Raw genomic sequence first — 27,560 nt, 5'->3', positions numbered from 1 at the left:
TGTCAGACAAGGTAAACTTGCTTTTGGCTTATTTCAACATGCACCTGTGTTATTATTACTGCTAAAACTATCATTACCGCACCACATCATCAATGTCTGTGAGTCATCTGCCACCTGGGCATTTGAAGGGACAGTTATTTTTGTTCCAGGCTGCTGAGCTGGTAAGCATCATGTTGACATTTTGTCCCTCCTGTACCCACGATCGCTGCCGTGTCTGCCGGTGAGTCTTACCAGACACTCCAGGAGCCTGGCCGGCCTGGAGATGACGATAAGAATCTTCTTCACCAGTTTGGTGATGATGGTCACCTCCTCGCTCTCTGAACGCTCGTACGCCTGATCAGGAGAGGACAAAGGATGATGGATTATTATTGTGACCTAATCGAATTGGCACGAGCCATGAGGCAGCGCATGTCATCCACAGAGGCCGTCTGCACTTTGGCTCGTATTTATAGCATCCATTTCATCTTCTTACATTATGTGTTGGCGATTGAATAGATCAGGGCTGGTATTTCAACATCTTGCATCAATGCTCTTTTTATGTTTGCCAGATTTATAAATAATAAAAAACACTTGTGATTCCACTTTCATTCAGTCTCATTGTCTCAATATCTTAGTCTAACATTGCCGTGCCTTGGTCAAACAGCAGCTTCAGGAGCAGCGTTTCAGAGGTGGTGTAAGAGTAAGAGTGATGGCATTCAGAGTTCAGGTTAGACAAGTGATAATTTGTAACAGGCTGTGTCTTACCCTGTCAAACCTGTTAAAAGATCTATTTTTAAAAAGGTATAATCTTCCAAAAAGTGTAAAGAACAACAGTATAATGAAACAGTAATCATAATTCCAGAGAAGAACTTGCAAGCACAGGGATAAATTCAAACATAACATGTGACAGCGGGGACCAATTGCTTAAAATAAACTCTCTCGAAGCTGGAAAACCATTTTAGTGGCAAGATGGAAGAATAATTACAGAAATGTGGCTTTGGTGGAAATATAGGAAAAAATAATGTCTGTCCCTTTTGTACTGTACAATAAATAAAACTACTAAGAGACTGAATAAATACAAGAGCACTGCACTGACTGTACTAACTATAGCTGAGAAATGAACTTCATGTTCGTTTATCCAACTTTCTGATTAAAAAAGAGAAAGTCAATAGAGTGTGTAGCAGAAGCTGTAATCTGTTTTGCAGAAGGCGGCATGTGCTGCAGTGAAATTGTTACTGGAAAGGTTATGTAATAAATCATTATATAATCAAACACTTGACCACTGCAGAGATCTGAGTAATGATATAAAATGACAAGACAATTACAGACTAATGAAGTGGAAACAGCACTGAATGAGAACCAATCAGACAGGCAATTTCAATTCAATGTTCCCAGTGAAGCCACAGTAAAGCATGCAATGTCCCAGCGTGCAATCGGAGCTACCAACAATCAGAAATCCACTGATGATGTCTGAGAAACACTGGCTGAATGCTCACACGGCCAATAATAAAAACAAATAACAACCAAAAACAAAACTAGTGTGTGTTTTGTTCAAGAATCAGATGGAAAAACATGTTTAAAAGATGAGAAACACTCACCTCATGCAGCAGCTTCTCCAGTTTCTCCTGCAGCTCCACAAAGTACCTGGAGGTGACCAGGCCTTTCTGGGACTTGTCCAGGCAGTCTCTGGCGAGCTCCACCAGCTGGTGCTGAATGAATCCCAGCACACCATCAGCCAGGGGCAGAGAAGTGCCTGGGGAGAGCTCTGCAATGATGTCGAGCAGCCGACCCTCCATCTGGGCTGTCGCCTGGAAAAAAACAAGACGGAAGACTTCATTTAAAACAGTGACAGCAGTATTTTTAATAAAAAGTTATTTTAACTTGGTCACCACGGGTGCCAAGATTGACTTTTTTCAGGAGCGCTGAAATTTCCAATTGTGATTTTTATGTGTAAAAAACCTCATGCACATGTTAGTAAATCATCTTTAGGCATGGTGATGCATTAGTTAAATATGTTTAGCAAATACAAGTGAGAGATAGAAAGACGGCAAGAAGAAAAGTGGAAAAAAGCACCGACTGTACCTTAGGAAAGCGTTCTTTGTAGACATGATTCATCATGACAATTTCATTGTCAAATGTTCCACAGGTCCGTCCAGGGCTGGAGGAGAACCAGGTCAAAGAGAGACACAAAGAAATAGATCAGAGATATAGAAGAAAGCAATAAATATATTTTTACACAGATTAAAATTTATCATGCAGCATTTGCATTTTTTGAGTTTGCCTTTTTCCCCCATTTATTCTGCTGTTTCTTAATTTATTGTAAAGCATCTTGACCTACACCCCACATATGAAAGATGCTATATAAATAAAGTTTCTGAGGATTATAATTCATTTCCGGATGCTTGATTTTAATCATAAACATTACAGAGATGTGTTTAAGTAAGATACTACACTATTGAAACTGTAAAGCAATGATACATTTAAAAAAAAAAAAAAAAACAAAGTTACACAAAGTTACACAATTTCTTATGAGTAACTTGCAAATATTTGACTGATATTGTTTACTGCCAGCCTGTCGCATAAACACAGCATGTTTGAATATCACACTAACGTGATTCAGATCAGGTTTTCATCTGCAGTATCCATGACCACATCTGTTGTGTGCACAGGGCTTCAGTTACGAGAGGGCACCTTAAAAACTGTCCGTACACATTACAAATCAATGTACTGTCATCACGAATGTTAAAAATAACAAACCTGGGTGCCCCTATACATCACATACTACAAATAACAATATCAACATGTGACATGCACTTTACTATTTCTGGGTAACCACAACAGTTGCAGTTGAACAGCAGTGGGTTTTATTTGGGGGCAATTGCAACAGTTAACCCCTTGGGAACTATTTGAGGGCAATAAGAAACGCTTTACACACCCTCTGGAGCTATTTTAGAGCAACACAGACAGTTGTCAGTCAACTATTTTCACAGCCGATACGTGCCGTCATTTAGATGCGTTTTTAATAGCATTGCAACAACTGATCGGAGGTAAAAATTAACAAACCATCTGAAAGACAATGCTGTTTTGCTTGATATACAAGTAATAAATAAAATGAAAGGTTAATAAATCCCAGCAAAAGCGTAAATGACCAATAAATAACAAAAGGCCTTGATTGTGACCTCTTCCCTTTAACAACCACTTCTGCATACCTAGATCTGAGAGTTTCTAGAACCTTCTCTCCCATATATACAGTCATCGAAAAAATTATTAGACCACCCTTTCACTTCAATTTCTCGTTCATTTTAATGCCTGGTACAACTAAAGGTACATTTGTTTGGACAAATGTATTGATATATTATAAGAGCATAATTTAAAGAGCTCATATCTAGCCATTTTCTATGGTTTTCTTGATAATCTTTGGTTATTATTGTCAAGAAACCTATGGAAAGTGGCTAGATATCAGCTCTTAAGTGAAACTCTTATGAGCTATTTTTGTTGTTATCATTATACTTTTCCAAACAAATGTACCTTTAGTTGTACCAGGCATTAAAATGAACAATAAAGTGAAGAAAACAAGAGTGGTCTAATGATTTTTTCCATGAGTGTATATACATATATATGTTTATGTCTGCAACACATGCAGGGACACGTTACAGAAAAAACAACCACATCAAGATGCTGCCAACACCCTCCACAGGCCATTATAAAAGTCTGAGCAACCTCAAACCCTCTCCACCACAAGAGCTATTTAGAGGGCTTGTTTAAGTGTTTAATGAGAGCAACCATGCTAAATGATGAGGAAATGCTATATTCTAATCCAGGGGATCACAAGTAACCAGCACAGGGGTTTTTATTTTTCCAGAACCACAATAAACAATTATCGCACCACATTCAAATCCGTCCCAGACAGCTTTTCATTATTTCTTATCATAAAGTTAAGATGTACAGAACATTAGAAATACTTTTGTTGGTTTGAGGCTGAGTGGTTTCTTAGCAAATGTGCTTGTTTACATTTCTGCAGCTTACAGTTTAGCATAGCTATGCTAACTGCAAGGCTTTTCGGTCATTCCAGTAACAGTTTGTCTCTCATAAAATGATTGATTTTAAATACATGTTTGGTATGCAGCTGTGCAATAGAGGGGAAATATACAGGCCACTACTGCTCATTATGTGCCCAAAGCTTCTTCACGTGGTAGGCTTTTTATTAGCTCCACAGTGAGCATCTTCAATTAGTACAGCAGACATTTCCGTCACAGTGAAGCGAAAGTAGCACAACATCATGTGGCAGTTTTGGTTAAACAAAACTGTTGGTTGGGCCACAGAACTGACAAGTAAATGTTAGCCAAATTATAATAGCAGAGAATTATTGGTTCAATAATGATAAATACGAATGGCACGTAATTTCTTTTCTCCTCTTTCATCACACTCAGGGGATTGACTTTTAACTGGTCAGCTTCAGTTACCTATTGAACTCGAGGCAGGAGTTGTTTGAACTAAAAAGGTTAGCCTGGCAAACTAGCTACCAGCTAATACTGTAGGGCTTTACTGCATTTTAGCCACATAGCTAACTAACATTTAGCACACAGCCAGAATACTGCCATATTTAAAGTTGCCCCCCAGACATGTTTTAAGGTATGTAGAATTAATGTGTCATGATTCATATTTTATTTAACATGGTTTTCCCACAAAAATGTTCAAAACAAACTCTTTGAAAAGGGGCTGGAAGCACGTCATCTACTCTTCCTCCCTCACTGAGAAACTGTGGATCTGACCTCCGGCCCGCCCACCACTGCTGCTGCTCGCACTAAAAATGAGCGAAAAAGAGCAGAGCCAGCTCAACCCACGAACTGCATCGATGGTTTCAGCGTCTGGTCTATTTTCTCCCAAACATCAGAGAAATTCAGCAGTACATTTTTGAGCCTCACGACTCAGAAGACGAGTCTGTTTATCCAAAATCGGCTACGAGCAGATCAATCAGAAAAGCAGAAATGTAGTAAGCATGTTTTATTTGTTTGTTAGCTTGTAACTGGTAGTGTGTTACCCCTCTCTGTACCGACAAGTTCACTTGCTGCTAGAGGTTTTAGGCTTTTGGACATTGGACAGCAAATGACTTTCAAAGCTGCGACATACCAAATTTATCTAAGACTTTAGGGAGGTCAGCAAACATCAGAGGAATGTGAAAGCACTTCTCTAGTGACAAACCTTGCACAGATACAAGTCAGTATAGTCAAGGTCAGACATTTTAGGGGATGAACACACGTTTTTTTTGGAGGGGGATTTATTTTTTTATTTGTAGTGTAATTATAATAAATTATTATTTCAAGTGTGGTTACAATAGTTTGTTATATCTGAAATATTTTGTTTTTTTATTTAATACTATATTATCTTTGGTTCTCTTTCAAATCAAACAAATGTCATGAGACGATCACTTATCCCAGAGGAGGGCAGTGTTACAAATTTGTGTGTAGACCATGCATCTGCTGCCGTATATTCAATGTATAATTCAAATCCAAGCTACCTGAGACTGCGTGAGCGGAGTCTGACAGGGGGTGAGGCGTGTGCTCCTTCTTCATCCGCCACACTCTCTGTGCTTCGGAAATGTTTGAACAGGAAGTGGAGATCATCTTGCGTGGGCTGGAAGGGCAACTGGTGCAATAACTCCTGGGAAGAAGAGGACTGAGGGGGAAAGAGAATGTGGGGGAAAGTAGAGAGTAGGGAAAAAAGTGTACAAAGGTCAGTGTTCCGGATTTGATTGTAAATATGTAGTAAAAACAACAGTACTGGCTGAAAACTCTTATTTCCCACTCTAGCCTTTAATTATCTACACATATGTATCTATGTCAGGTTTTGCTTCTGCTGCTTTGATGATATAACATCCTGTGTTAAAAGGCTTCCTCGAATAAGAGTCACACCATTGCTCTACTCATAATCTTGTTAATGCTCAGAGTCTTAAAGGCTTTCATGCTCCGCTATAGATTTGAATTAGATGTAACACTTAACAAGGAAGTGCTGAGAAAGGCCGCAGTAAAGTAAAACATGATTAATCTCTTTAGTTTTTAAAAAATGACTCAGCGAGCTTTAGTGTTCTGCTCTCCTAAAGCAGGCTCTTTCTTCCCTGCTGCAGCATGCCCCGAGGCTCGCGGCAACGGCTGTTGTGTTGGCCGCGCATGCATTAGTTTTCTCTTTCCAAGACAAAATGTGTGACACGCAGCCTGGAATTTATGAGAACTCCCATCTGGCTGGGATCTTGTGTTTCACTGGAGGAAGAGCAAAGGGAAGAGTGGCTCTGAATGAAGGAAAGAGACGAGCCTAGCACAGAGAAAAAGTGAAAGGAAAAACAGAGAGAAGAAAAAATGCACAGAGTAACAGAAATAAGGGATAGAAGGTAGGGGAGAAAGATACCCCGAGGAGGAAACTAGAGACGTGTCAGAACCGAGCGAGAGCAGCATAAAGACCTCACTGACAGCCAGCCTGAAAGGGGCATTGTGTGGGAAGGGCTGACCTCACCGTCTCCAAGCCATGTGGTTGGCCATACAAAATTACAGCCGTGACAGAGGAGAGCGGGTATTGTTTTTACAGCCAACTTCAGTTTAAGTAATGACTTTCTAGACAAAATCTCAAGATAATCAACACAGAAACCATCAACAAATATCTGATGGGTGTAGCTGGACAGCATTGAGCTCCCTGAAAGACTGTACAGTCCCTATTCATGTGTGATGTCATCCAGGAAAAAGAAGCCATGCGTTTCAACAAGAGCTGTGTTATTTTAGTGATAAGACTTATATTTCCAGTACTTTCCATCCACCAAAAATGGGCTACACAGAGTACAAATAATTTTGGTATGAAGTAATTTATTTAATAAGGATGGTCACATGGTAAAAAATACATTGAATCAATATTTTTTCCTTAAATATTAACTTAGTTGTTGCATTCAGGCAGAAAACACACATTGTATGGAGTAAAACTGTGTGTTTCAGTTGTATGTATGAAAGTATAAATCATTCCAGGAAAACTCTGGGAAAAGTTTCAGAGGATTCATTCCTATTTCCTGTCCATAGTGGAACGTGCGATAAAAGGCTCATGGTGGAAAGATGCATCATCGTTGAACATATCCTGTTATGACTGAGTCATTAAAGTAGACAACATCCTTTTCCAGTCAGCTGTTTTGTATAAATCAACCGGCTGCAGAGAGTATGGTCCACCAGACTGTCAAGTAACAGTGTTGTGATGGTGTGAAGTTTTCCACCCGCCTCTGAGAATGTATTCAGTGTCTTTACTTGAATCGGTTAAACAAATTATCTCAACGGTATGCTCGGCAGAAGCCACAAGGTCTGCTTGAAGTAATATTTCAAAAAGAATATAAAAGGTCACCCTGTGGCTTTAAAAAGACAGTTTGTTTCTTCATGAAGAACATCAGTTTCCATAGACCGTATCCAAAAGGGTAGACGGAGTCAGTGTGTTGTCACCCATTGGTTTGCGTACTTCCATTTGAAGCCTTAAGTTTGGCATTTTGGCCATCGCCATCATGGTTTTTTTGGAGCCAGGGATGGCCATATTTTAACGAGTGGGTGGAGCTAAGCTATAGGCTCGCTAGCTTGGTTAGCAAGGTGCGAAAAAAAAAAACTTGACACTTGCAACTGAGAACATAAACTTATCAGGAACTTATGTTTACTGAGGTAGTATATCAAATAAGAATTAGGGTAATTTCATAGACCTCTATACAATCAGAGCTTATTTTACAACCAGTGGAGTCGCCCCCTGTTGGCCATTGAAAACATTTCTTAAACCTTTGCTGCAGCATAATCTACCTCTATGTTGTCCATTGTATACTCAATCATTTTGAATATATATATATATAAATAATATAATTAAATCTTTTTTTTGCAGTCTTTTGCTATGGACTGCTTGAAAAAATGTATAAAACACCACTTTCACATCTAAAATATGGTCCAGGTGCAGAGCCCTTTTATAAAAGTACTCGCTCTGTAAACTGGGGCCTACTGTAAATCAGCAAGCATTTATATGTGGATTTATTTCCTACACTATGTGTAGTCTGATGGGATTTACAGTTCAGTCAGTCAACACCATAAGCTTACAGGACACCACGGCCTCGTAAACCGATTGATACACCGAGTATAAAGTAACAACCAGGAGCTAAATGGTCCCATGGCAGTGGTTTGGAAAGAGGTTGAATGTCTGATGAAGAAAAGAGACCGACTGCCACTGACAATTGCAGAGAAAGAAAGACATAGACATTGAGAGAAACACAGAAAGAGACTCAGCTTACAGATACTGATGAGCTGGGTGCATTGGTGCAGTATCCAGACGAGGGAACTGACGCCACAGACCACCTTCGCCCGTCCGCTCTGTAAAGAACAAAACAGTAACAGGCAGCTCAGTGGCAGATCCCCATCACATATGAAACCTACACATCCTGTTGACTCACTCCAATCTTCAAAGCTTCGCCTTTTCATGCCTGCAAATCGCTTTTTATGCAAATCTGCTCATGCAAGTTTAAAGCAATAACATCTGACGCTTGGAACTGTGTATGGATAAAAAAGAAGAAGCACTAGCTTGTTGTTTTCTTACCTTTCAGTGCGGGCCAGTTGGCTACACCGATGCAAATAAAGAGAAAGACAGAAATTAAGAAGAGGAGACAGAAAGAGAGGAAAAGGGGCAGGCGGAGATACAAAGTGAGAAAGAAAATAAACACTGTTTAATGATTGTGACAGAGGAAGTCTGGTTGTCAGAGTCATAGCACTGTTTGTCTGTCACAGCTCGCAGCCAGTGGCAGTCTGCTGCTGCTTCTGCTGCTGCTGAACACCTGCCAAGCTGCCATCATACTGCACCACTGAGACCCACAGACACTTGACTCATTATATACACACACACACACACACACACACACACACACAGACATAAACAAAATACACTCTGAGCCTGAAACACCTACTGACACCACAACTACAAACAGAAAAACCTAAACTTTTATGTGTGAAATGCCCATGTGTAGCAGCGCCTCTATCTCCATTGCCCCGCTGCTGCTACACCCAATATGGCACACAGAGGACGTGGCCCGATTTCACTCACTGATTCAATCTGTGATGACAAGGATGGTCAAATGTTTTCTCTCACAAACCAGCTCTTGGGGACATGCTGCTAAATCAGGGGTGACACAATGAAATTGGATGGTTCTGCTCTGAGTGTGACTGAGATGTGCGGATTATTGAGGCGAATAAGACGTATGTGTTTTCTCATCTGGTTCATATCTGATATGTATGCCATCCCCATAGTGTTATTAAACACCTTACTACAGAATCTTGGCTTGCGTATTAAGGTCCTGCAAGGCTTAGGGGATAGAAGATTAAAAATAAGGTTTTGAATCTATGTTAAAATCAATGCCTGGGGTGTGAAAGGGGAAAATGGAGTTGGCGGTCCTCACACGCTAAGAATTTTTAAAAAGCTTCTGTAATGGTGATCAGGGAGCTGCAGCTAAACGATTATGCTTCGCCCTTGGGGTCCTTCCTTATGTTATTCATTTGCATTAAAAAAGCCTTATTTATTCTTTACATGAATGCCTACTATTGCGTGTCTGGCTCTTCCATGTTTACATGACAAAATAATTGCACAAAACAGCAGGGCTATACAGCTCTTGTGAATAACAAATAAACCTGGTGAAGCTCTCAAAAGTGCAGTCACAGCATCTGTCTCCATACTGGCAGCTTAAAAAGTCTCAATAAATTTAGATGAGTCATGCAGGCTCGTGCGAGGCAATTTTATCAGGAGGCTTCCCTTCTCTTCATCCTTACAGCTTATGGTGCAATATGCCGTACTGCACTGCAACATTAAATGCTAATTCAGAACACATGATATTTGAGATAAGCCGCATATACTGTACATTTAAAGTACATTCAGTGAGAGGGAAGCAGCACACTGTTCTGCTGCTGGATGAGGGTGCCAGTTACAGCTACTATCCCTCTAAATCCCAGAGAGTCTACCGAGTCTGCAGTTGCAAAAAGCGTGAGAGGGCAAGCTTTGCAATTTTTCCCCATAATCACAGCAGCCCTGAGTAATAAGTGTGCGCACCGACTTGCTGCCTTAATTGGCTTGACAAATGCCAAGACCCCATGTCCAGCAAGTTGCCCTGGGGCCTTTCAGCTGGTTGGACTTACTTCTCCATTCCCACTACCACTACAGGCTGAGGGGGACAAGCCAGGATGTTGGATTCATGCAACACAGTGTCCTCCAACAACAAGGCTGCAATCAAATAGTCAAAAGAAATCACATCCCATTTCATTTCCTAACCACCTTTCCTTGACCTTGAAGGAAAACGTTATTAGGTTGAGGAAAGATGTGAAGGAGAATTCATAAGGGCAGTCGCAGTGCTAAGAGAATATGTCTACACTTACAACAGAAACAAAGTTATGCAATGGCTGACTTTATTGACGGGAGTCTGTCGTGGTGAAGCTACAATGTTCCGGAGATGGACTTCTAAGGCGCATATGAGATACTTCACCCTACACGTTCTTACCGTGTTATTTTATGCACACTATATAAACGTGGACAACCTGGTAAAACATATTACCCTAGTTGATTATGATAATATCATGATACTGGCTACAAGAATGAAAAGAAATGGTAGTCGGAGAATATTTTCTCACCCTTAACCTCCTGTCAACTCATATTTATTCACATGAATCCCATTTAGTATGGTTGTATGAATATAATTGTTAATTTTATGCAAGATAGCAGAGCGGTTGTTCATTTGTTTTATTTATCAGCTGAATTGTAAGTCGCTTTAAATGTTGCTGCCTGCAATGAATTGTGGGACAGCATTATCCCATTTCCTTTAGTAAAAACGACCCAGCGCACCCTATGCTAAGGGAGGAAAGAAAAGAAGCCTTGAAGCATCTTTCTTTAGCATTTTGTGAAACTCGGATACTTCCGGGTCATCACTTATCACCCTTTTAGGAAGTTACTCAGCAAAAGTGACTATTCAACAGCAGCCCAGGTTTCTTTTGTATTTAGCTTAAAATAAGTGATAATGGTGATGCCCTGGTTCAGATTGTGTTTTAGATTTGTAGGGAATCAACCTTGCTAGGAAGAATTGGTGTTTATTTCTTATATTTTGAAGTTAAGGTGTCAACAGTTTTGTGCTGTTTTCATTCAGAAAGATGAACCTATCGTTAAAATATGCATTTTATCCAAGCATCTGCACTGCATTTTATCCGTCTTAGCAGAGTTCCAGTTTTTGTATTAGTTGGGGGAAAATACTACTGAGGTAATGTGGCTAAGCTCAAGTGCCTGAGAACAACGGAATATTAAAAAGCATTTCAGTTAATTTCTTACCTGCGGGCGAACTGGAAGTTGGCTGACGTGCTGGCAGAGACATTTCTGGGGCTTTCTGAAGGGCTGCTGCCAGCTGGAGACACAAAACAACCAGCTACAAGTTTAAAAATGAGTGGAAGCTGAAATACATCACTATTTATATGTTGAATCATTGCACTAGCTTTCCCGCTTGTTTTACATGATCAGTTTGAAATGCGCCCAATGATCGTTTTGCAACTGATTCTACTTCACAGTTCAATATGAAACAAATCTTTTAATAGCACAGTTACTCCCAAACACAAGTTAACTAGACCTCTTTCCTGCCTATACAAAGACACGGTTTCAGCAGACAGCAGGGACTCCTGTTGTTGATCTCACCACACCAGATACTCTTGAAAGGGTCACTAAGGGGTTTTCATGCCAGCCCCTCAGGGCAAAGCACTGCCACACCCTGAGCCACTCAAAAAACGGAAGCAAAGAATGAATGAGTCTCCATGCAGCAATTTAAGCAGCTGGATGAAGGAATGAGAAGCCTCAAGGAAGCTTCATGAAAAATAACATCATGAGGAAAAGCTATTGTATCTCTTGTGCACTGTAAGTGGGCACATTATGATCCAACAGCAACTGAAACTTGATGAACTCACCAGAGGGAAACCAGTGCAAGTCTTGTGACATAATTGCTAATGTGGTGGTCTCACATTCCATATCCACCCTCTTATCTGTTTTCCATGTGATCGTGTTGATGTAAAATATGTATAATGGGCATCTTGTCTAATTACTCTAAACAATATCGCACACTGAGCTGAGCAGACACACAACTAGAAACGACACAAGTACCTGTGGCAAGTGGGAGAGGTGATAGAGGTCGTGAGAGTGTGGGTGACGGGGTCCCAACTGCCAAACTCCTTCTCTTGTTGTTACGAGAACTGTGAGAGGAGGAAAACAAACAGCAGAGTGAAAACATTTGCTTATGCAAGACAATTACAATCATTCAGCAGCAGTCTCTTATCAGCGCAGTAAACAGGTTAAACAGGTTAAATAAAACACAGTCGACCTATGAACTTTGTAATCGTGATAAGGATAACACTGATAACTGTAATGATGCTGGTAATGGTGTTTATACATAAACATTGCACATGCATACAAAGCTACAAACATGTATGCATATAAATATATAAACACAAAGTTACTAGTGTTGACACATTACCAAATGTAATACACAGTGCATAAACAGGTTGCTTTTTCTTGAATAAGAGAGAATAAAAGTGTTTGTTCTGGTTACCAAAATAATGGCAATATAAATAACAAATCAACACCGAGTTAATAATGAAGAACATGGACTATGAGATAAGGTACTGCACTTATCAATGATGATCCGATGATGTATTCTGTGTCTGGAAGCATTTTTATGCGAGTATATGGGAAACATCTGGAAAGACTTGCCAGGTGCCAGTGGGAGCACCTGATCCTATGAAAACAGCCTTGGCTCGCTATTATACAACGACGCACAGAAAGAAGCAGACTCCCATGACATAACTGCGAAGGCCATAACATACTATCCACACCATCCATCACCACTGATGAACACAATCTGTATCCACTTGGAAACAATATAAACCCTTCTATAGGTGGGGAAATCAATGATGTGGTTGTTTTTTCAGTGAGTCAGGGGTTCAGCATTTGATGCAACTAGATCAAATTGTTCTTAAAATATATATCAACTGAAGTTTGTTTAAGAAGCTGATCATTTGTGTTGTTTTGATATAAGTTGGCTTTATTTTAGCCTGCAGGTTGGCTTTAATGTGCAACCAGCGCTAATCTTTGTTGTTAAATTGTGTTACAATTCATAAAGTAGATTCATAGTGCAGATTTTTTTGACACATGCAAAAATCAGTCAATCACTTCTTTGGAGCTTCTTTTAGGAAACATTGTTTTAGAAGTCCCATATAAAAGTGATGACTGGCAGACCTGTTTAAATGCTGGCAATCCTACTGGTAGGTGACATTTGTCTGAGCATGACTCACTCATGCTAACGGCAGTGTAATTATGATGCATTTACTTTAAAGTTCAGATGTTATTTTGTCCACTTCATGGCTGTATATTTGTCCATGAAAGGTGTCTGGAAGCCTCTGTATGCCTGGTGCCAAGTCTATGTGTTCTTCATAAAGAACAGCATTTTGGCTCCTTTTTCCGTTTGCTTTTACATTCCCCACTAAACTGGATATAATCCCATCATGCTCTCCGTTTCATCTAGACGATGTTGATGGCATCTCTCTTTCTCTCTGGCAATGACCTAAAATAATTGAGGGGCTGAGACAACAACAGAGGCTGACGTTTCTGGGTCGATGCTGAGGCAGATTCACACAGTATATGGCCCCCAACCCAAAAAGACTCAAAGTGGCAGAGACGGCACAGCAACAGAGAGACGAGAGAGCCAATAAATGCTTGACTTTGGCTTCCAAGACACACCAACCACAGAGCAACGCTGTGAGTGTGCACCATTTTCTTCTTATCAGAAAATAAATAAATAGACACCCATTTCACACTATGGAGCCTGGACAAAAACAGGCATGAAAGCATCACTGTATCACACCATGACCACGAGAGAGCTTTATCAACACTTGGCAGTGATAAGGCTACTCATATATGTGGGACTAACAATAGTGGTTTGTCGGGACCATGCAGGCAGCCATGTAGCATGGTGAATGTAGGCCACTGAGACGCAGGCCTGCATGTTCCACATGTCTGTTAATGGTGAAGGGCTGCATTTATCCACTGAGCTCCAGTCAAAGTCACGCTGTGTTGTATAGGTTACATGACAGATGGATGTTCCTAAGTCACATGGAAAAAGTGGAGAGTTTGACACTCCACTGTAAGGATGGATATCAAGAACTGGTACAACGTTGGTACCAGCTACTGTTTATAAAAAATACTGGTTTGCTCCAGGACAAAATGTGCTGCTTTATGTATTTACATAACAGTAATTAGTTCTAACATAGCCATCAATTTCAAATTCCTAATTGTCCCCTCATGAAGAGGAAGAATGAAGGCACCACCAGATATTTGTAGCCATTACTGCTCATTGTATATGCACGAAACTATATATACACAGGAGAACATTCAACGCATTTGTGCCAAAAAGTAAAAAAATAAAATAACTGCAGAATATTTTCAGATTAATCTGCTGATTATTTTCTCGATTAATCAATTGGTCAACAAGATGTAAAAAAAAAAATGTTTTTAAATAAAAATAGTGAAAAATATCCCTCCAGTTTCACGTCCAGGGTGATGACTTTTAATGTTTTGTTTTACCAGTCCACAGCTCAATGATATTCAGCTATATATGATGTTTAAAAAAAATAGACAAAGGCTCCTGCTTTTGTCTTTTTTCCCGCATATTTCAGAAACTGTAAACACCTTTTATTGGTAAGAAAAACTATATTACATTAATAGATAAGGGTTTCTTCCAGAACTTAGCTCATTAACATTAGGTCTTGCAGTATAAGCCACTGACAGCAGGTATAAGATACATACTGTACTAGAACCACAACAAACCCACATTTCACAATAGAAATATTGGGAGTATGACAAAGGAAAGAAACACTCAATAAATTAAGATAAGGTCACTATCAACACACTGATAGGCAAAGACACAATGAGTCCTCACAGGGCATGAAAGGCAATTTTTACTGCTCTTCTTGTGAGGACTGATTAAATTTATTTCACCGATAAAAGCCCATCTACAACACTACAGTCCCACTAACCACATCAGTGTATCGATCCGCACTGGGACTCTGTGTCGCTTTATGCGACAGCTGGTAGCAGACAATGCAGTCTGCCCCCATACACAACACTCTACAATGGCCACGTTTCTGTCGGAAACAAAAACTAGGGCGGATGTGACCGACACATACAGTAACGCTCTGTAGGCTTTCACAGACCACACAATGGCATTATCTCTGGGTTGTACACTGAACATGATACCAAACGCTGTGGGAGGTTGCCTTTACGTGCTCTGAATCAAATAGCTCAACATAAACGTTCAACAAATTGCTGTTTGTCAGACAGTGAATGGCTCAGCTCAGCAGGGAGCTGATGACAACTACAGGCAGAGCAGACGTTTTCGCTTTGCGGCAGTCAAAGGCAGTGTCGCTGCTGTTTACATATTCACAAAGTCTAGCATAAAACAGGCTGTGTTGTCTTTACCCTTTTGATCTTTTCATCATGGCCCCAGTCACAAAACTAGTTTTGTAGCTCGGCAACACGGTCCAATAGTAGTTTTGGTCAGACATGGTGATGGTGGTGACCGATAAATCCAATTCAGATATGAGAATTATCCTCTTGTTAAAGTGGGGGCATCATGTTAGCCAGTCTCTCTTGGGGAGTTGTGATTATTGGCTAGGCCAGTACGCAGTGTCCAAGGGCTGAAACTCCATTTAGCTTCGGTACAAACTGACCACAGACGCGCGGCGCGGAGGCTCGGTGATGATGAGAGACTGCAACAGCCATGTTCCCCTCTGCTCCTTCTCCCTGTCACCATTTACATTTCCGAAACAGTCCGTCTGTCGCGGGATGTGACATTATCGAGTGATATCCTCGCCAAAACGTAAAGAGTGATAAAAACTTTCCAACAGCAGCAACGCCGCACCGCGCAGCCGCATCAGCGCGCGCCGGAGGGAGGAGGGACTAATGATGCCTTCAAGCACGTTCGGAAATACTGTGTTAACGAGGAGAACACTAATGAACCACCCGGCGAAAAACAGAAAGGAGACTGAAGAACTGTGTTTTTGCTGTGACATCGGCTTTTAAACAATGGCTACATACCTACAACTTCATATCTTTAAAAATATATTTAAATACAAACACGCATAGGCACAGTAATTTGCCTCTAGTCTACAATTCCACTTGCACAAGCAGGAATGATGCATTTTCATGGCGCTCCCTTAACCATACTATCATAGTGTTTAATATGCCAGGGAAATATTTAGTAAGCTATGTCCAAATGCATATGTTGTGTTCCAAATCTCATAGCCTACTATTCATTTTAAATATAAGGACATACTGCAGCTGTTCTTACAAAAAAGAACAAAAGAAACACATAATTTTGAATGTAGCATGATTACAGATTTCCATGGCTTTTAAGGTCTTTGGAGCACATGTTCCCAATAATTTAAACTGTTCTTACATTTAAAGCCATTTTTTTGTAATTCAAAACTGAAATCATCATTTTTTGGTGCACGTGGAAGCAGGCTAAAGGGGCTCACCTCAGGGACACCTAAGTTGTTTGGTGTGGACCAAAGAACCGAACTCTGGCCTGCTAAAAAAAAAAGGGGGGGGGGGGGGGGGGGTCTTGGTTCGCTGCCAAGTATCATAGACTGTATAAATAAGTAAGCCAAGTACACCAGGTGAGAACGCAGTCCGAACCGAAGCAAACCAAAACACAGAGCATTTTGCGTTGAATTTGGTTGGATTTGATTATCAGCATCAGGCAGGGTAGTATCAGACCTGAAAACTGTCTCGTAGATAGACGTGTCTAATGATGAAGTAAAGGCCCTTGTTGAAATATGGTCAGACAATCACAGAACACACACACACACACACACACAAAAACAACAAAATATTTAGTGACAGAATGGTGGCTAACAGATTCAATCGTACAGCAGATCGATGCCGCATAGAAGTGAAAAAAAAAACTTGCTTTGAAAAAGTGGCAGCTCTTTCCCTCACATATTCTGTCCAATAGATGAAGGACAGGGTCAACAGCGTGACATTTGTTTACAGTGCTTGGTGCGCTTGATAAAACACAGTGTGAAACCAAACCAAACTTAATGAAAAAATGCAACAATGTTCAACTTCCACCATCCTAAGAAAGACAGTGCAGGTGTTCCTCTCCCCAGGGACGATTTCCGGCTCATCCTGATGGACCCCAAGGTGTTGACAAACTAAATGAGATATATAACCTCTCCAGCTTGCTCTGGGTCTACTATACCAGTTGGATGGCCTGGAAAACATCCGTAGGCTTGCAGCCAGGAGGCATCCTTTCAGCTGCCTGAGAACACCCAAACTGGCTGCTTTTGATGCAAGACAGCAGCACCTCCACTCAAGGTCAGGCCAGGGACACATCATCTGCAAAGAGCAGAGAAGGTAACCCAAACTTCTTCAGTATCTCCCTACGGGACTTTGTCGGGAACACAACTGTCAGCACTCTCAAAGTTCCTGGAACTCTGCAAGGGTAAAGACCTGGTCCATTCTTTCATTATCAGAAAGGAATGGAGGTTCAACAATTGGTTGGCAATTGGTCCAAGAATCCTTTTCATCAGCCTGTTTTGCTTTTATACACTTATAAATAACCCATCCAAATACTACAGGTCCTTTCTGAAATAATTAAGTGATATTTTTTTAAGAATCCATTCCTCTTTATCAATAACATATTGGTATTACAATCAGGTAAGCTATTTAAAATAGTTTCATTAAAAATACAAATAAAATATAAATGTCCTTGTTTGTTTTAGATGCCTTGACAGGCAGAGGAAAGGCACAAACAAATTAAACTCTGCCAAATATTTAAATCTGTCACTCTGACTCACAGACGGTGAAGCCTGGTGTCACCTGCTCTCTAAAGACTGGGGGAAGTCCCTTAACAGGTTCAAGACATTGAAGAGATTGATGTCGCCTCAGCAGGAAATAGCAGGAAAATTACTGCATACTGTTTATGTGTGTCACTTCTCTACTTAGAATTAAACAAAAGACCAAACTTCATATGAACTACTGTGTGAAAGTCCCATCATCAAGTGATTACATTTGAATTCTGGAAAGGAAAAAAGATTTTGAAAAAATAAACACCGCTCGGTTCACAAATTTAAAGTATACAATCACACGGACACCAGATCCTTAACTCTATTCAATCACAATAAGCATGAATTCTCAGCAATAAGATTTCATGTTTTGATGTCATCACATCAGAGAGTTTTGCACCTTGTTTCTCTTTCTCACTCTCCCTCTGTAAAACCTGTCTGGGCAGTGAGACGGCTCTGAATTTCTGGCATCTTCATTACTGGCTTCAGAAGTTCTTGACTTTCAGGACAGACTCAGGTACACTGGTGTGAAATACACCATGCATGCACAATAAAGTCGACAAGTGACAGGAACCTGGCTGGTCTGGTTTGAGGAGGAGAAAGGGGGGCAAAGGGAGACGGAGAAAGCACAGAATAAGTCAATTGAAAATACTTACACATTTCCTCTGCGAGGCAGACTCAGTTCTTTCTGGAAAAGAGGAAGAGGAATATTGAAATGAGAATATATATCCTCGAATAAATCCCTTTACGGTGTTTTGAAATTTCCCCATTGTGGGACTAATAAAGGAAATCTTAATCTTAATCTTGCTTTGAAATGCAGATACAAGCTTTTTCTGCAATTATGAAAACACACATTGACTCATAGAATAAACAGGGAGGAATGAGACGTTTTTTGCTGTCTTAACATGCATTTTACATGCATAAGAAAAATAGGTTACAGCAGTTTTTCAGATGGATTTCCCTAAATGTTTACCCTTCTCCGGCACTCCCACACATTTTCCTTTCAGTGTACTGTAAATCTCATTAGCTGCAGTATGGCCTAGTTTTTCGCATGACAAGTGGGTCTTCGAGTCATAGAACAGTGAGGATATAAATCCTCACTAGCCCATGGCTACTGCAGTTGAGCTCAGAAAACTGGAAAACTACCCTTTCTTATCGGGATTTGAAGGACAGGGGACGGTGGCCCTGTTAGACTGAAAGAGCATGAGCACAGATTTATTCTGAGGTGACAGTCAGTCTCAGAGAGTGACTGTTTAATGTCACAAAACAAGGCGGGTAAAAACAAACCTAAAAAATAAGGAGATTTATGCAGAGAAAATATGTCTTAATTATACTTAAAGCGTCAACACTAATCAGAACATATCAAAACACTGTCTGTTTTGGGGTTTTTTTACAACATAATGGCTTTGAGGGAGAATCATTTCAACACAAACAGTATTATCATTATTAGTACAATGACAGGGCTGCACTTACATTTAAATTGCAGATGAATGTAAGGCAGAAAAGAAACCAATTACAAAAACTGAATGGGAACACCCAGATTGGACCAGTGAGTCTTTCATCACCAGCCCAACATCTCCTCCAGGAGTGAAAACAATACAGCTTTCACTACTTCATTTATGCAGAAAATATACACATGAATGAACTAGGGGGGAGTAAAATAAATAAATAAATAAAATCATTATTCCCATTCTGGACATTCCTGAGTGATAAACATGGTGCCCAGGAGAAGATTAAAGGGATGTCTCTGCCAATCATCCAGGCACCATTGGGTTTTAAGCGCTTATCACCAAGGCAACCAGGCTTAGAAAAGTACCAATGGACAGCTCCAGAATAAACATTCATTAATTGCATTATGTGCACTAATTGTGTGCTACAGTTCATGATGGTGCCACCGCCTGTTTTAATGAATGGACAACATAACAGAGTGAAAATGATCCCCGGCTACAAATTATAAACATTTCCCCGGCGATGTCACGGAAGAACAAAGAATAAATATCACAGATTTCAGTGGAAATCAACAGCTACACCCAAAGCCTGGATATATCCCTCGCATCGCCGCCAATGGCTCATCATCATATCATCATATCACCCTGTTCGCCTGGAAACAACCACATCCGAGCTGTCATGTCAGTCTCCATTTACCTGTAGACCGCGGCGTCTCAGGATATTCGGCTCATCCATCATTGAAGACAATAAAAACCCCAAAGCGGATCTGGGATCAGTCAGCCCATTCTGCGCTCCGTCCTCTCCACAGAAGCATGGATAGATTCCTCCTCGCTCCTGCCTCCGCTGCACCACCACCACCACCACCCCCTCCTCCCCGGGGCGAGCTGTGCGACCAGCCCCGAATAAGGTGGTGCACCTCGGCTCAGCTGATCACCTGATCGACCTAATAATGAAGTGGGAAGGCGTGCTGACCCCACCCTCTTATCGATATTCTGTGATCAGCTGTCAAATGCAAAAGGATTTTTACTGTATGTAAGTGGGCATTTTCAGATAAACAACATCCTGACAATTCCTCATTTCATGTTCACCCAAAATCCCTCAGGGTCCCTGGTGTGTGATCACCATGCATGATATTGCATCATATAGCAACAACCCACAACAGTGAAATCAACAGTGCACTAAAAACCCCAGAAACACATGCTGTCCACTTGTTTCCATATGTTGTGGTACATGCAGTTAATCTTCGCCCATCATGTAAACTAACACAGTGTCTGTCTGGTGGAATAACACATGCAGAACAATTGTGCTTTGAAGTCAGGATGAATAGCAGTGATTGATCTGTCACCCAGTGGTACCATTATGTGTTTCCCCCCTTATACAACAATGGTTAGTCTCTTGCCCTGGGATGTCACATGTCAACTTATGTGTGTCAGAGGGATGTGAATCACTTGTTGTTCTCTTGTGAAGTTCAGTGTTTATCTGGAACAACTTATTACTTAAAAAATCTATTGATTATTGTGGGAACTCAAGTATGACCATACGTTAGTTGGATTGTTTTAGATTGGATATGTTTCCATGTTTATTTGGTGTGAGGCTGGTGTCTGTAGCCATTCAAACAAGATTTATCTTAAACAAAATATGTTTTAAACGTCAAACGTGTTAAAAATGAAGTATTTTTAATGACTAAAGCAGAATATTTTATATATTTTTCAGTTAATTCAGATTTTTTTGTTTGCTTGTATGAAAACTGTGCTTTTCACAATGCAGTCTTAACTCCAATATATTTTATATAAGAAACAGTGTTATCCATTTGAAACATACTCAGATACATGAGTTTCATCTGACAGGTACCTCTCACCAAAAAGCTTAAGAATTACTCGTATAGCAGTTGGATTGTTTTAGATTGGTTATGTTTCCATCTTTATTTGGTGTGAGGCTGGTGTCTCTAGCCATTCAAACAAGATTTATCTTAAACAAAATATGTTTTAAACGTCAAACGTGTTAAAAATGAAGTATTTTTAATGACTAAAGCAGAATATTTTATATATTTTTCAGTTAATTCATACAAGGACATATTTTAATAATATATTTTGTAATAGTTTTGGTGATAAAGAAATTGGTCCTACTATAACTGCTGCTGTATTTGTATGTGCTTGAATTGTGCATATCACAAACTGAGTCAGAATTCTTTAAATATAATGCCCATGTGAACAGAAATCTAGATGTTGTTCTCTGTTACACTGATGGGACATTTGGAGCTCTAAAAAGGACTCACTGTAAAGCCTCTGCATGTGATCCACCATAGGTCATCTTCAGATTGTGCATGCTCATTAGTGAAACCAGTGAGGCATGAAAGTCAGCTCTCTTCCTTTTTTCATTGCCCTCTTTTTTTACATCATTTGTGTTCCCTTGTATTCTGTAACTCTAATCTTAACCCCATTTACCTGCTTTGTGAGGCTGAAAGAAATAATGGTTTTCTAACTGTCCAGCCACTCAGGATTCTAGAGTTCTTTTCTTCTGTAAACTAGAAGTAAAGAATACAATGAAACAAATTCAATTTAATCAGCTCTGGTTAAAAGGATCTCAAGATTAAAAGTTTTTATCTTTGAAATGATCTATGAATTCTGAAAGTTTTGGCACAGTGTGTAAGGAGTACTCATTGAGAGTGATCTATGATCAGCTCAGTGCAGTTTCAGGTGTGTGTGTGTGTGTGTGTGTGTGCCACTGATTGCCCCTGATTTGGACCAGGTGTGTGAAGCCTATACTGCCCTATAGAGTCTAACTGCAGTAACTACGCAAAGGGTGAAACTGAGAAAAAAATGCTTTAAAGTTTTTTAATGTTTTTTAACTGACCAGCCTAATGGGTTATAGGCAGGTCAGTCACATGACACTTATTTCTACATGTATGGATGATGTCATTTTTACGCTCAAAAATCATGATGATTTATTTGACCTTTGACCCCAAAAATGTAGTTACTGCACTCTGGTTTTGCATTGCTGAGTGCAGTAACAACAATGTTGTTGTCTTCTTTCAGCTTTTATATTTTGTTTTCAGTGAATAAACATTTTCAAATTGATTTTGTTATAATTGTATTTAAAATGTTTAACAACTCTATTAAAATATTTGTGTATCTAAGACTTAATACTATAAAGTAATGTTATATTATAGTCTTAATATCATCATATCTTACTTTTTTACTAAATCACTATCTAGAAAATAATTTTCCTATCAAATAAACGTATAAATTCTATTATTCTTGTCTTCACTATGTTAAACAATGAAGAAAAACAAGGCTACACTGTAACAGACCGTGATAAGTGAACTTACTGCAGTCTGCTTTGGTTTTATGTATAAATTCCTATATATATATCCAAAGCAGACCATGGTAAGTGAACTTACTTATGTTGGATTATGTAGTTACTGCATTTATTTATGTCAATGTTTCTCTGAAATAAAGCAAAATTGAAATATAAAACTTTGTTGCAAGATAAAACAGACATCAAGGAGTTCATTTTTAGTTATAACTAAATTTTGACCAAAAATGTAGTTACTGCAGTTTGGCTTTGTAGGGCAGAATATGTAGCTGGGTTCAGTTCTCTGTGGTGACTCATTGTCTCACCTTCAGTGCTCAGTGAGAGCATCTCCTCTCCCATTTTCTGAACATATATGGTGTCAATGAAGTCTCTTCAAAACTTAATGTATGGTGGTCGGTAGCGTAGTGGGTTACGCAGGCGCCCCATGTCTTTCCCCTCTCTCTGCCCCCTGCTTCCTGTCTATCTTCAGCTATCCTGTCCATTGAAGGCATGAAAAATCATTTAAAAAAAAAAAACTTAATGTATTACAATAGAAATGAACAGACAAATATGTGGAAATTATTACAAGATGAGTAGATATTGAAGTTTTTTTTGCCTCATTTAATACACCGTTAGTTACACAAAGCACAACAAGGTGTTACTCGATTTCTTGCCATGTTGGCTGTGGGGTGTCAGTCTGTTATCCTCCTCCTCGCTTTCTACCTTCAACTCCAAACACCGTCTCCTGGGCTCCCCGTGAGTCAAACTGAGGCACAGAGATGCAGAGAAACTGTCCCCCGCGATTTTGTTTCAATAAACCATGATACACATTGTGCCTTCTCTTGAGGCGTAGCCATTTGTATAGGGATGCATTTACCACTACCTATTTCATCAACAGGGAACCTGAAATACACAACATCTGCAATGTGATTAAAAACTTTGATAACTAGCGAGTACATTCAACAAATCTGATTAAGATATCTCGTCAATTGCCTTTGTATTTTTTTTAAATATTGTAAATAGACTTTGTGGACGGCCTGAATTCTTCCTCGTGATTTCTTGTGTGTTTTTGTATGTTGGTTCATTGCCCTGGGTCATTATTAAACCTAGCTCCTTGAGTTGTTTAAAGGCTTCCTTCCCAGTTATTTTGTTCATTATTCATCATTATCGTATGCTCCCTGAGATAGTTTTTCAAGTCAGCTGCTCGGCAGTGGTGGTTTAGTTTCTCCTTCCTCCTTATCCAAGGTTTTTATTTATTTATAAGAGCTTGGTATTGTTTTTCTTATTACCTTATTTAGACATTTACCCTTCTCTCATCCAATCGTTTGTGATTTTTGTAGTTAACCCTCTAGGAAATGTGATCGTTTCTACCTATAATGCTTGAAAGAGATTAACAATCAACCAAAACCATCAAATACATACACTGCCTTCTTTTTTTTCTTTTTTTTTAACAAAACACTGCCTTCTTCCACATCTGGAAAATACATTTTTTTTACTCATTTTCTCCCTCACAGACACACTATACTCATGTGTTTTGCCTTTAATTAAGTTTCCTCAATCAATGGATTTCCTCTTATATGCTGCCTGTAGACTTCTTCATCTCAACTTCATGAAATTCATATTAATATGAAGTTTTCTGTGCTCACTCGGACTCCATCCTTGCTCCCTCTGACTCAATATAAAACTGTACCCAGCTAACTGACGTCTGTACTGTAACTTTACCACCACTAGAGGTTGCAATTGAGCTATATGTCTATTTATGTTTAACCATTAGATGACAAGTTATCCACTTCTCTGCCAAGTGCATTCTGGGAATAGTTCAGTCCATGCCTCTCTGAAGGCAGTATTACATTTAGAGAGAGGGGAAATGGCTTAAAATAAATAAATGGTTGCATGAAGGGTAATTGAAAGACAACCAAGCTCCCTTTCTCTGTGTTTCCCATTAGCACATTCATCTATATTGGCAAAGAGTCAAAAAAGACCCTTTAATGCAAATTCACATAGCATTTTTATTTGCTTGTTATCCTTTCATGTGGTGACTTCTTAATCCAGTTTTTTCACAGGAACTCCAGACAATGTCTGAGCGTTCTTAACCAGGTCTGGAGAACCATGTACAGTAGACAAGTGTAGGATTTTACTCATGGATGTGTAGTAAGACTTGGATAGGGCTCAGCTGCTTGGCCTTACTTCCAATTCTTTTCAAGTGGCCAATCTATTAGAGTAAAATACACCTGTGGCCCAAAAAAAAGCCTTTTCCCCATAGACCACCTTTATAAAATCTGTAAAACTGTTAATAGCACACCTTAAAAAAACCTTGTCAGTTTTTTTATTATGTATTTTCCATTCATGTAGGTTTTTAAATTTGTAAAATGTTCCTCCACAGTTAACAAGTGATATAAATCACAATTTAAAGCCTATGGGCAAAGGTCAGTGTGAGAAAACCCAGAAACTTTTCTGGCGCCATCTTTGGGTCCGGTATTTCTTTTTATCAGTTCTTTTACATTTTACATCTTTCACATGATAGAAACAAATGACATGCCCAGTCACTCTCTGTGAATTCACCAAAAAATGACCTGCTCTATTCAAACATGGGCTCAGTTAGACCTCACACAGACTTTGTACTACAGGGAGCTCGCAGGGTAGAGTCTGTTTGTTTCATGTCCAGTGTGGTGGATTCTCACATACAGCTCCCTGTGAAAGGGGCTTTTGTTTCATCTCACAACTTCTTGCAGAGGCCCCGACCCTCAGGTTGGAAACCCCTGCGCTATGCCTTTTAAATAGTGAAACATGCTGTCATTTTTATCTTTCACTTTAATTTTATAACCGACAGCATTGTCTGTTAACAGTGTGGATGATGAAATTTACTCTCATTACTCAGAAACTTCTCTTTCTCACGATGACAAAACAAGTCAGAGTTTTTTCTTTCTCTCTTTCCCTCCCACACGACAAAAGAGATTAAAAGAGATCGAGCAATAGCCAGAAGAATAAGAGAGTGAGAGTCTTACATGGCAGTTTAAACAACAGTGCCGGTTTGCATGAGTCACTTTACACCTTTCACACACTTTGAACGAGAAAGGTAGCACATGATTGTTTCATCACCTCGGTGACTCACTGTTCAGAAATTCACACACAGTACACAGTACCTTTCTTCAGTAGCTTCTTCACGGGTTCAAACATTGTCGTGGCTTTTATTTTTAGGAAACTATTCTTGACGTTGCAAGTGCAAGACACTCTTTCGCTCTGGTTTCACTTCTTTTCAGCTTGTGAATGCCCCTTTTTAGCATTTTCATCACAGGTTACTAATCAGCTATGAGAGCTCCAACCAAATAGTGATCCCCAATTCCTCTTCAAATTGACATTAAATGTGACTCATATTTTATTAACATTTCCATCGTCAATTTATGGTTTTGTGTTGCTCATTTTAATAAGAAATATATGTACACAACATTTAATTTGACTTTTATTAACCCTCTAGTGACGTAACTTTTTTACTATCTGTTTGGTGAAAGGTTAAAAGGGCTTCCAAGCTCACGATTTGGCAAAAAACAGGCCAATAAATCTTTATCAGTCAGCTTTGCAGTTGCTGCAGTCGGGAATGCCCCCAGCTGGAAAGAATAGGGTCAGTGACACAGACAGACACGTAGTAGGGCGGAGAAACTTCTTTGTAATTAGTGCATTGACCCTATTTACTGATAGAAATGAGGGGTTACACATGCTGATAACTGCTTGGTGACACTCCACAGTGCAGATTCAGCTGTAACCAGTGGTGGAAGAAGTATTCAGATCCTTTACTTAAGTAAAAGTACCAATACCACACTGTGAAATTACCCGACTACAAGTAAAAATCCTGCAATCAAAACTTAAGTAAAATTAGAAAAAGTATCAGCATCAAAATGTACTTAAAGTATCAAAAGTAAAAGTACTTGTTATGCAGAATGGACCCTCTCATACATATAGTCTAAATATATTATTTCATCATTTGTTGTGATGTATTTATGTAACTATGTATACTGGTATGTGGTTTAATTTATAAAAAATGCCTAATAATTATAAATTCATCATGTTATTTTATGTTAAATCTTCACCTAAAAAGTAACTAAAGCTGTCAGCTCAATGTATTGGAGTAAGAAGTACAATATTTGCCTATAAATGTAGTTGCGTAGAATAAGTATAACGTTACATAAAATGGAAATACACAATTTAAGTACAATTACCTCAAAATTGTACTTAAGTATAGTACTTGAGTAAATGTACTTAACCTGTAACTTATGTTTAGCTCTTTAGTCCGTCCCAATAATTGCAACAGAAAAAGCAGAAATGTTGCTTTTTTATCCAACTGACAGTAGACAGTAGAGGCTGAAATCAGATGTATTCAGACTATTTTAATCAAGACTTTTACGGGCACTGACAAGCTTCTTGCATTATACACATGATGCGATTAGTGTAATAATAGTGTGAGATAAATGGCTTTGTCACTGGAGCTTGAGTCAGTTCCCTCTTTCAACAGAAAACATCTTTGTAACCTTGAGGCATTTCCTCTGCTGGCTGGTGAGGGAGGGGTAACATACAGATAATTTACTCCCTCCACCTTTTTTCTGTCTGATACAGCAAGGACTGGCTGTTCTTATAGTTACAGGAAGGTCTGTTGCTGGTATTTCCATCCAGGGTATGAGGAAAGACTGTAGACTTTAGAGTAGCTCAACTAATTTCAATCTCAAATTAAAATAACTTATTTTACAACAGATCATTAAGTCAATTGCATCACCGGAACATGTTGCAATCATAAGTATGATTGTGTGAAACTTAGGCAAGCATAGTAGTCAAGTAAAAATAATGTATGGTATAAATCAACACTGTTGGCTAAAAGTAATAAAAGATCATTATTATTTATTAATTATTAATTATGAAATAAAATTAAAATATAATCTATATAAA

At 39.3% G+C, this 27,560-nt stretch overlaps 1 protein-coding gene across 3 annotated transcripts in view; it reads right to left on the bottom strand.

Annotated features, from left to right (window-relative positions):
* The window catches only part of mast3a (microtubule associated serine/threonine kinase 3a), a 33,630-nt gene extending 13,483 nt beyond the window's left edge, over positions 1-20,147 (bottom strand). Inside the window, exons 1-10 of one of the 3 annotated variants that reach the window (XM_059344064.1) lie at positions 20,028-20,147; positions 18,539-18,570; positions 12,145-12,233; positions 11,329-11,401; positions 8,569-8,589; positions 8,267-8,345; positions 5,498-5,655; positions 2,062-2,137; positions 1,578-1,787; positions 232-333 (exon numbers count right to left, since the gene is read on the bottom strand). In XM_059344064.1, coding sequence (XP_059200047.1) covers positions 232-333; positions 1,578-1,787; positions 2,062-2,137; positions 5,498-5,655; positions 8,267-8,345; positions 8,569-8,589; positions 11,329-11,401; positions 12,145-12,233; positions 18,539-18,570; positions 20,028-20,069 — 882 coding nt within the window. In that variant the 5' untranslated portion in view covers positions 20,070-20,147. Of the gene's footprint in view, positions 1-231; positions 334-1,577; positions 1,788-2,061; positions 2,138-5,497; positions 5,656-8,266; positions 8,346-8,568; positions 8,590-11,328; positions 11,402-12,144; positions 12,234-15,513; positions 15,984-18,538; positions 18,571-20,027 lie in introns of those variants that run through there. The other 2 variants (XM_059344063.1, XM_059344066.1) reach the window with 2 other exon arrangements.
* Positions 20,148-27,560: the final 7,413 nt, after the last annotated feature.

This window comes from Centropristis striata, chromosome 11, assembly GCF_030273125.1.
Source record: "Centropristis striata isolate RG_2023a ecotype Rhode Island chromosome 11, C.striata_1.0, whole genome shotgun sequence".
Taxonomy (NCBI): Eukaryota; Metazoa; Chordata; class Actinopteri; order Perciformes; family Serranidae; genus Centropristis; species Centropristis striata.
This window is presented reverse-complemented; position numbering and strand designations above follow the sequence as displayed.